The sequence below is a fragment of the Passer montanus genome, unplaced genomic scaffold, assembly GCF_014805655.1.
Source record: "Passer montanus isolate IOZ18808 unplaced genomic scaffold, ASM1480565v1 scaffold38, whole genome shotgun sequence".
Taxonomy (NCBI): Eukaryota; Metazoa; Chordata; class Aves; order Passeriformes; family Passeridae; genus Passer; species Passer montanus.
The window spans coordinates 7962706-7974156 of record NW_024368596.1 but is presented as its reverse complement, the minus strand read 5'-3'; the positions used below and the strand labels follow the sequence as shown (position 1 = coordinate 7974156).

Sequence of the window (11451 nt, the reverse complement as noted above, 5' to 3'; positions counted from 1 at the left end):
ACAGCATGCAGCTCTGAAAGAGCCACCTGAACCTTTTGCTCCCACTGCAGACTCACAGAGGCATTACTCATTTAATGAATAAAAAGTTAAAAACTCAAACAGCAGCAATAAATACTCCCAAAGATGGGGGAAAAAAACCAGCACTCGAGCCAAAGTAATACTATAGTAGGAGACCATCCCCTCAGGAATGTCAGCCACTTGTGGCTCCTGCTGTAGCACCACTCCCAGGTTCCCTGGGCTACATCTCTATACAAATTACCAGGTCATTAAAGAGCTCTGGAGGGCTCCTGTGTGTCACTGATGGTGGAATTCCTGAAAAAAACAAGCCAGGTTGTGAAAACACATCCCACCATGTCTTTCCCAGAGTGGGAAATCAGCAGGTCCAACAGAGCTGGACACCAAATTTGGAGCCTACTGATGGAGAAAAGAATTTCACTTAATGACCTGTGAAAGACTGGCAACAAGAACGTGTGACCTGGCGACAGGCAGGAAAGCCATCCGGATTTCCTAGCTGGCTCTCAACTGCAATCACCTTTTCACAGCTGAACGGGTCCTGCAATACTCAGGGGACTAAAAACTTTATCAACTAAGCAAAGTATAACTCTGCCCTTTAAGACTTTTTTTTTTCCCCCTGACCACATTTGCACACAAAGAATCATTATTCACATTTAAAATATAAAAGAAAAAATACCCCATAAGCTACATATGGTGTGCAAGTAAAGAACACTTTCACAGAGCGTGGAAAGCATAAAGTGCCACGTGAGAGCTTGACTGTCCCTCCAGATCTCTGGGCCACCACTCCACACACCACAAAATGTGCAAGCCAGGAGGAAAGGGGACACACATTACTCCTGCAACATGCACATACCTTTCACTAGCTTAAAATAGCTTTTATATTTCCAAGAATGCACAAGATGAATTACAAATACATTTATGAACAATGGGCAATTCTCTCTTGATGCAAGTGCCACTAAAAAGCCTCTGCTTTACCTGTTCTGATCAGGAGCAGGGGAAGTAACAGAGATGTCAGCTACCAAGGGCATCAAGTCAAACCAAGGATTAAAGAAACAGTGACCAGCAGAGTCAGACACCAGTGTAAAGGTGAGGTAATCACCAGCTGGAGGGCAAATTAAGAAGGAACAACAATTCTGGTAGGCAGAATGGACTTTGCCAGGAAAAGTGCTAGGATCTTTTCTGATCAGATCATCCTCAACTCTTTGGTTAGAAACTTCTCCAGGTATTTGTACTGCACTTGTTGCTGTGGTATCAAATTATTTTTGATGTCCAACCAGCCCATCAGATTAAGACTGTAAGCTTTTAGGTAGATCTTTATTTATCTGCATGCAAACTGCTCTAATCCATGATTGCCATTATTCCATTACAGGACCAGACTTCTGGTTTGAGCTTCTGACTGTCACTAAAATGCTACTCCTTAGAGATCCCTCAGAAACAGAATAGGCAATTTTAAAATAGCACTGTTTATAAGAAAACAGCTCACTTTTCTCCTGAGAACAGGTAAAGTGATTCTTCCACCCAAGGGGCCTGTAGAGCCACAGCAAGGCTGGCAGCCACGTTCTGCTGCACCAGTGCTCATCTCTTCAGCACAGCTCCTTCATCCCAAGAAGCCACAAGACTGACTGGATCCTTGCAGGAATTGCTTCCCCTGGACCAGGTTCTTGGACTTTGCAACTTTCTACGGGGAGGGGTATCACAGAAAAATGGATATCTGCAGATGATGAACCCTCTGATGTTAACAAAGCAAAGAAACTTTACATAACCTGGATTTTCCCAGGTCATCTTCCCCACTGTTCTTGTCCTATCTCAAAGCACAGAACAAGGGAAATGTCACCTGGGATGTCTGGAGTCAGAGCGCTGAGTTTTGCAGGGATATCAGATGAGCCTTTGGGATATGGAAGTGAGCCCTTTTGGCATTTGCTGCTAATTGGGCACCAAAAAAGCAAAGTCTGAATGAATTTTGTAGTGTGTGCCTGCATCACTGGGAGAGGGCAGACAGCTCCCGTGGCTCTCCCAGCTGGCACACCATGCAACCCTAATTTCATTCAAGTCAAATAGCTATAATTGCTTTTTATCCAGATGCTTTTCTGATTCAGGTACTACAACTGCAACATGAGAGAGTCCAAGATTTATGAAGAGGCAGCTTGACTGGAAATGGAGATGGGTATTTGCTGTTTCCATGTGTATACCTACAGCTGTGGGTTCAGAAATGGAAAGGGGCTCTTATGCTATGGTTAAGAAAGACCCAATGAGCATCATGGCATTTTATACTACATTACAGAAGAAACCAGTTTGCAGTTTTGGGCAAGTCTTTGATGTTTGTTTTTCAATCCTAGTGAGTAAATGTTAACTAATGTAATTATAAACACTTTAATCCAGAGGGAGATTAAAAAAAACCAAAAAAACCCAAAAAACAAAAACCCCAAAGATTAATTTGATTGAAGCACTAAATTTAATCCACTGATGACAAAACATTCAAAAATAAGTCTTCCATTTTAGGTGTAACAAATAATGAGTCAAAAAAACCAAAACAAAAACAAAAAAACCCCAAACAAACAAAACCAAACATAAACAAAAAAATCTCAACATTGTGGCCATATACCAGCTCCTGGCTATACAAGGCTCAGACACAAAACTGATATCCTGGCTTTAAACCACCTCAGAATGATCAGAACCCATGTTAAGCTTCTTCCAAACAGAGAACACCAGTGAAGATACCCACTTTTAAACACTGTGTCCCTCATCCCCAGCATAGAAAGAGCAGGATATATTTACATTATCCTAAAGGAATTGCAAGTCCTTCAAGTACTTTTCAGTTTAATTAATAAAAGAATATGGATTTCAGAGGATTTAAACTCAAGCAGGGTCTAAAATCTGGTCTTTGACCATAAAAAAAAAATAAATTAGTAGCATGTGACACTTAAATGATTGAAAAATTATTAAACAACAGAGCAACATTTTTCTATCCAGTGCTTTGCACAGCATAAGAAGAGTATTCTTAGGATGATGAATCAATTTATCTTCACTGGCCAGTTTCCAGGAGTATCCACTGGTGCCACTATTCCACCTGAAACAACCTTGCACAGCCACATGGAATTGAGACTTCAATTTTTTAAAGAGGAAGAATTGATTTTGATTTTAACCAAAACAATTATGAAACCTAAAGCTTACATGTAGATTTTGGTAGTGATTGTTACTAGTAAACTGCACAAAGAATAAATATCAGTACTTCCAAAAGTGACACCACAGTAATCCTGCTGCTTGACTGCATCAAGCAGGGACAAAACACAAATAGCAAAATCCCAACAAAAGTCTATTAAGCTTTACTTGGTTATTATTAATAGGTAACACAATAAGCTGGTTTAAACAGTTTTCCCCAGAGGATGCCCCTGTGACTGTGTTCATTAGCAAAATGACTTGTAACATGATGGGAAGTCCAGAACAATCACAATGGCATAATCAGAGCTGCAGTTTGTCAGCAGGGCGCCGTATTTTGGAACAGGTAAAGATTCCTGTGAATTTGCAGGGCTGCACACATTAGCAGTTCTCCAAGGAAAAAACGTTAAGACTGGTTTTTCATCAGTCCCTAACTACAAAATGAACACATCAGACCAAAATAGTTTCTTAAAAGTAGGTCAAAAATACCCATTCATGATCACTTCTGCATTGGTTTCCTAGCAGATTCACCTACCCGCGTGGATATACGTCATGTGTATCCTGGAGACACTGAGGCAGAGGAAGAAAACCAAATACATTAATGAGGTAGCTTAGACTGGGTAACTGCAGTTAAAAGTTTTATTGAACAAAAGAAGGTAAAATGTGGTAGTCCAGGTTCACTGAGCAAAAGCAGCTCTCTCACTGAAGCTGCACTTTGTGCTAAATAACCTTATTAACTGAGACTATACAGAGGACACATTATGCAAGTTATCTCAACAGCAAAGGAGAAAAGGTAGATTAAATTTGATCGGATGGAACCATTTGGTCAAATTCAGTGGCTTAAGTTACTGATTCTAGCCCTTAACTACCCATATTCAGTACAGCCACAGCACAGAATACACAGCTGCACTGAATTCCCATTTGTTAATAGTGTGTGCTCCCATGCAAGAGGAAGCCAATTCCTGAAAAGAAAACCAAATTAAAAAACACAAATATGTTTAGAATGTGTTGTTTGAAGCATCATTCAACTGACTCAGGAAAAACACTCGATATATGTTATAAAAAACTCCCGGCCTCTACAAGGTCCGCTCCTGTACAGTGCTAATATTTTAAAATTATTTTATTTCTTCCCTCTGCCTAAGAAACTTCATATGCTCTGAAAGCACCCACAAAGTCAGGTGGGTAAACAGATATGTCAAAAATACTCTGTGTAAAGAGGGAGGTAGCTCAGGCCCCTTGGCAACCTTCAGAGAGTTCACATGATGTGGTCTACCTACCCTTGTGATCTGCAGTCAAAAATGAAAGGAAAAATGATTTCAACATGAAATTCAGTAACATGTTCAATACAAATTTGACTCACTGGGCTCCCAAATGTAAGCTACAAGGTACCTCACACCCAACATACAACATTAATAACGTACCTAGTTCATACATTTTATAGACAATACCCTCTCATTTGTTAAACATTTGGCTCGGGCGAGTACATCTTTTTTTTGTTAACCACTTGAGAGACATTCTAGGCCAAACAAACAGCACAAATAATGTCAAAGTCTTTTTTGTTTTTTCCAGTAATTGTATGAAATGCTGTAGGCTAAGCCTAACAGAAACTACTGAAGAAAAATAAGAGACCCCATGATGCAGTGCAGAGGTGTTACTACAACATCGTGAGCCAAGGGATGGTTCTAAGGTGCTGAAAGAGGAGACTCTCTGGACGGTGACCCTGTGTTGTCCTCCGGAGGGAAAACAGTGAGAGTGCAGGCTCGAATGCCACCAAGGGATTCTGGAAGGTCAAATACTTTATGCCACTCATCTTTTTCTGGATCATACTTCTGAACTATTTCCACCATACACCGGTTATTCCAAGAATATCCTCCAACAACATAGATTTTATTTTCAAAGACAGCAACCCCAACATCGCTTTGCCCACGTAACATGGCGGCAATTGGAGTCCACTGGTCTAGAGTTGGTGAGTAATATTCACAGCTTAGAACATCATCATAATCACTTGTTCCTCTAAAGTGGTTTCCACCAATAACATACAGCTTGTCTCCTACAGTACACATGCAATGCAGACCTCTGACTGTCGTCATCGGAGCTTTCTGAGTCCATTTGTCTGTGTCAGGGTCAAAGCACATGAGTTCCTTTTGGAAAGTGTCGTGGGTAATTCCCCCTAAAGAAACAAGACACATGTTAGAGGAGTGCTCACCCCAATAAGCATTAAATAACAGAAAATACATTTTGCTGAAAGAATTCCATTTTCCTTAAAACTCCTTCACTCTCGCTTGGATTACTATCACAGAAGTACTCCATTTCAAATGACATTTGTTCCTTTAAATGGGAATATGGAGAGAAGCCATGTCTCACACTGCACGTCATCACACAATTGATACTGGCAGATTAAAAGAACAAAAAAACTGTTACCTATGCTTCTACTTTGCAAATTTATTTCTTTGCTTGTATTCATTCAGTTTGCTAATTTTGTTTCTCACCATCAATAATCCATTTCCCTTTCAAATGCTGATACTATGCCACTGTGTTTTAAGTACCACATAGCAGCATTTTCATAAAAATCTTTTTTCATCAACTTCAAGTGAATAGAGAGAAGACACACATTTCAAATATTCTTCAGTTAATAGTTACCTATGGTTCCCTCCACATTTACCTTCTCCATAGCTCCCTGCAAAAGCATTTGGAGAGGCTCCAGGACAAAAGGAAAAGAAAAATCTGTGGTACCTACATGAAAAAACCACAGCAGACGGCATATGCAAGTGCCACCTGCAGCAAAACAAGCAAAATGGGCAAAACACAACTGACAGCAGCACAGCAATTAGGAGCTCAATGGACTTGCTCACAGAAAAATGAGCACCTGTACCTCACAGTAAATTCTAAAGCAAATTCCTCCTAGCCTACTGGCACAAGAGCCCCTAAATGAAGTTGCTCCAGCACATCCCCCACCAGTTCTTGTCAGCTAAGCAACTTTGTCCCACCTCCTGCCTTGAATTTCAGCTTAGTTCTTAAGAGGACATCCTTTAAAATTTCAGTGGGAAAATATAGGCCCTGCAATGATCACTGACAGATTGAATTTTCTTTAAAAATTAAGCTAACAGCAGATTTTCAGACAACCCATTTGGAAAAAAAATGTAATGAAACTGCAACTCAGTTACACACAGGACAAGCATATTTCAAATTAAAAACCAGTGAAAGTACAGATATCACTTATATGCTATGATTGACATGAGAACTTAGCCCTTTCCATTACCTCAATGGAGGGAAACGTTGTTTAAAGTTGTAAAATTTCCAGTGCATTCCAAAGTCTATAGGGAGGGTGTGTTTAATTGCTATATTATATCATAATACATGTTATAATTATTTAATACTGTTATACACAATTATAATTATATATTATAACAATATTATGTGTAATTAAATTGCTATATATAATATATAAATTATATATTATAATTTATATATGTGACTACAGAAAACTTTCTTTTGATTGGTAAAGTTTGTAACTGCTTTGGAATTCAGAGCTATTCAATCACTAAGCATAATATTATCTACAGTAATTTTGTCAGAGCCAGCAGGGTATGTGCTGTTTGACTGGCTTCAGATGAAACTGCATCACTACTGATACCATGGCAGTCCTACTGCAACCACAGACTAATTCATACTGTCTGCAGCGGCAACAGAAAAAGTTAGACAAGGAATTCTTTCAAGAGATGATGTCACAGGCACGATTTATTTACCTGAAATATACATTAACCCCCCGTACACGGTTCCAGCGTGACCATAGTGGGGCTCGTTCATTTTTGCCACGTAGCTCCACTCGTTCATTCTGGGGTTGTAACATTCCACGGTGGCTGTTGGAGACAAATGAGAGCACAGGAGTGTTGAGAGCAGCATTGGTGCTGAGCTCAGTGCATGGCACAAACATTCACAGGGGAAGTGCCAACAAGTAACACAGTGCAGCTGAGGGAGTCTCAAGGGAATTATGGAGCACTATCACAGAAACAGAGCAGATGGGGTTGGAAAAGGCCTCTGGAAATCATCTACTCCACCTCATCCAATTCTGCTAAAGCAGGGTCACCAAGAGCAGGCTGCATAGGATTGTGTCCAGCTGGGCTGTACCATCAGCAAACTTGCTCAGAGAACATTCTGTGTGCTAATTTCCTATTCTGTGTGCTGATTTTCTATTGTACTGCAGTGTTTTATTAAGGATTTGCACAGCAACATACAGCACAGCATATGCAAGTCACTACATTAATTTACAAAAGCCAAGCTTAAAAGAAAATGAAATATCCCTGAATCTGGCAAGGAGATAAGCAGTGCCTGTGTTGATGCTCAGCTCCATTTGAGCAGTTTTCCCTGCAAGTTGGAATGTTAAAATGATCAAGGCTTTTATCAGATCAGAGATCACAGAGGACAGTACCCAGGAGTCAGTGCAGAATGGATTCCTGAGGAGGAAACCTCTCTCCAGTGTAAGATGGGAGAGGTGCAGGCTGCAGGGAAAGGGATGCAATAATCACAGAGAATACAAATAGAAGGCAGATTCAATAATGGAGCAAGCTCTAGGTTTGGCAGCTTGAATACTACTGTATGATCAGAGGGGCACAAGATCCTCAAAACCCCCATAAATATGGGGACTTTATGATGCACAGAGAAATTGTCAATAATTATCTTAAAGCGAAAAGATTAAGATTGCTTAACTCTCTTGGATGTTTATGAACTATACATAGAAAAATTGAATCTGTCTTTAAAAGTGGCATCTAACTTGCTCTAGAACAAGGTTTTTATTGAATCATGAGTAGAAAATCTGAGTCAGCTCTAAGGAATCAGTGATGACTTAACAGTGCAGGATTACACATCAACCAAGAGAGAAAATACCCTTAGAATCTGAGAAACTTGTCATTATAAAGGCAGAATCTAGTTAGCTTTAGTTTAAGCCTAATTACAGAATTATCGAGCCAGTAAAGAACATCAGACAGTAACACATAGTGAATATAAGGCACCTCACCCTAACTCCAAAGCTGTTATGAAAAGATCCTCTGGATCACTTTAGCAGAGTATAACTATGATCTCAAACTACAAAAAAAAAAATCCCTAGTCATGAAAAAATTAGGATAGAGCACATTAGAGTGACCTTCTGAATTCTCTTCTAGTTGCTGCATAACCTCTTTATTGTTGCAAAACGGGATGATAATACATAATTCCATGCAATTAGTGTCTCAAGTACATGCCCTGAAAATAGAAGCTTCCAGTTCCAATGTCAGAAATCCTGTCTGACAGCCAGTTCAGCATCATCTAAGGCTAGAAGTGAAAAATAAAAAATATATTTTGCACATAAGAATTGTTAAATTGTTACAGCACACTGGATTTGCTTCAGCTTTTCCCCACCCAGCAGCCGAACTTTAAATTTATGAAATGCAGAATAGTGCCAGTCCAGAACATTAAGTTCATTATGCAAGGCAAAACACATTAAATTTCTGGATTTTTTCTAAACAAATTATATATGTTGATTTGCATGTATAAAATTATTAATTTCATATTCTTGAAACTGTTTCAAAATAGTAATGAAATCTTGAAATGCATCTGGTTCTGTGTGAGTGGCTCGCACAAGGACTCCCAGTTCTGCCAGCTCAAGGATGTGTAAGAAGGACAAAAAAATAACAAACCAAGACAAAGGAACTGAATCTGGTGTGTCTGCAGTACTGGTGATGTACCAAATTTTTGATTTAAAATTCTGCCCAATATATGGGGAAGTTCCCAAGTCTACTCTAAGAGATCTGCCTTGGTCATTTGGGTTTTCTTAATAAAGACAGAAATTTCCTTCTTAAAAAAACCCTATTATTTTCCATGCTGCAGGCTTTCAGTAACCCATCACAGACTTAGCCACAAATCCAGTGAATGCTGGAGACACCCTCTTGCCTAAAGAAGGGTATAGGCACAAAGAACTGATTCCACAAATTACACCTAAAATTAAATCTGTGAGTTGTGTTTCTGTGCAGTACCACCTTGATATCACCTGCAGTTTTTGCCCAATCCCTAAAAAATCCCATTCTTGCTCTTGTAAACACATTCATCCATTTCAATATTCTTTTTTTTTAAAAGGAAAGCTCCTTTCCACTCTGCTCTACTTAGCAATCAGAAGCAAAGATGTGCAGAAATTTCAAAACCAGTTCCACCCCTGGGGCAGCCCCTTCAACCCTTTGAGCTCCTCTGTGCTGAAACATCGCTCTGCTGCTTCCACAAAAACTGCATCCCCTGCCCAAAGTGCTCCCACTCTGCACTGAGGTGAGGACCTTGTGTTTCTAACACACTCCAAGGACAGGGGAAGCAGAGGATGTGCAAAGGAAGAGCAGAGCCAGCAGCACACAGGTGAACGTGACATTCAGTGCTGGACAGTTTTATCTCACTCTGCACTACAAACTGCATTTAAAAGAGAAGCCATAGCCAAAATATCCCTTTAGCAAGAGAAGACAAAACATGCAGAATTGATACCCATCACCCCCATCACTGTCACCATGTTTTAAAGATATCATTTATCTGAGAAAGGATGGTGCTGAGTCCAAGACCCATCTCTCTGATGTGGCTTCAAAACTGTCTCTAACATTCCTAGCACAGCCAAAGTACTGTCTGACACTATTTCAGACAAACTATTCCAACCCAAGTCTCCCATCCACTGTGCTCTAAAACAAAGCTAATCACATTCCAGCTGAAAAACCCTACTCTTCTGTTAGACTGATCTGTGTAATTGTTTCCCTGTTACCTTGCAAGGTCATTCAACTTCTCTCTTTTAGCAAGATATTCCTCTGCACTGAAAAGAAAAAAAATATTCAAAATTCCAGCTATTAAATGTGCCCATAATTTAAGAGACACAAATTCTTCTTTAGAAAATCTCCAGACAGAGCAGAGTTCACAAAACACTCTAAAACTGCCACTTTAATGCACCTAAGTGAGAGTGATGGATTTATTCTTCCAATACCATGAATGATTCAGACCAGGCTTTATTTATGTTTAACAGCAGAACTTCTGATGTGTTCATTACCATAATCCAGGGAAGACAGGCCTCATTTTAATAGAATTAAGCAATCTCAAAATGACACCAAGTTTTGACAGTCCCAAGGGATGTTCAGCCTGTACCCATTTTATAGTGCCATCTGTGATGCTATTTGAGGAGTATACAGATATTTAACACTTCTCTGTCTGTAGCTTCTAAAGCATCTTGAGGTCTGTTACAGCAGCACATAGCAACTCTGTGATGTCCAAAACCCAGGCTCTTAACTTGGTTATACTATTTCTATAATACAGCTTATTCATGTACAACTCTAAGCTGACTTGATGAAATAGTCCTGACTAATTTTGTCCTAGCATAGCAAAGAGCCACTCCAAAATAAGCCTCTGCACAAGAGGTCCTCCAGCTCACACTCTGGTCTGATATTCACAATACTACTCTGACAGTGAGCAGCCCAGCTGGATACTGGTGCACATCAATCAGTAACACCTAAAATATATTAGCTATGTCTTTATATACATACATATATATGTATACACTGACTCACAGGGCAAGTTTTTACATAAACAAGGAGTGTTCAACATCATAGAGGGCATCTGGAAAATAAATATCTGCCAACTTGATGGGCAGAGGGTCAAAAGAACAGGTAACTGGCCTGGCAGTTCTCTTTCTGTCTTTATTGTAGCATGATGAATGAATGAATGAATCTGTGGTTTATTCACAACCCAATTTCCCCTAAAGTGCTGAGGAAAAGCCCATACATAAAAACCCCAAACTCTACTCCAGCCTATCAACAGCAGAGCCTGAAGTATCTGAACAATACCTAAATGCACAAGTTTTCTAGTACTTACACACACAGCTTCTGCCATCATCAAGCACAACTGAACTCTTACAATGAGCTACAAAAATCTTCTTGTCAGAAGAGAAAACAGTCTCCAGTGTTCAGCTGGAATCTGCCAGTGTGCTGTGCTTCACAAGTGTCTTTGTGACCCACACCTGCTTTTCCCTTTGACCCTTTTACAAAAAGTCTTGGTTTTTGCACACCTAGCCTCCTCCAGGCTGGGCTCCTCCCATGTCCAAGGGCTGCTCTCCTGCCTTCTGGGAATACCTCTGGCAGGTGCCTGCCTTGACATTTAAAGGGAACTAACCAGAATTATCTACAATCCTTCCAGGAGGGGTGCTTAATTCTGCACAGCCCTAAGCTGTCACAGGGTTGAGAAATCTCAATTATCATGTCATAATTCAGGACATTTAAAGGAAGCATTTAC

At 39.9% G+C, this 11451-nt stretch overlaps 1 protein-coding gene across 3 annotated transcripts in view; it reads right to left on the bottom strand.

Moving 5' to 3' along the window:
• Window positions 1-2448: 2448 nt before the first annotated feature.
• KLHL13 (kelch like family member 13) overlaps window positions 2449-11451 on the bottom strand; it is a 66856-nt gene continuing 57853 nt past the window's right edge. For 2 of the 3 annotated variants that reach the window (XM_039717421.1, XM_039717418.1), the window contains 2 exons: window positions 6918-7031; window positions 2449-5341 (listed from right to left, as the gene is read on the bottom strand). In XM_039717421.1, coding sequence (XP_039573355.1) covers window positions 4854-5341; window positions 6918-7031 — 602 coding nt within the window. In that variant the 3' untranslated portion in view covers window positions 2449-4853. The remainder of the gene's footprint in view (window positions 5342-6917; window positions 7032-11451) is intronic. The other variant, XM_039717419.1, reaches the window with a different exon arrangement.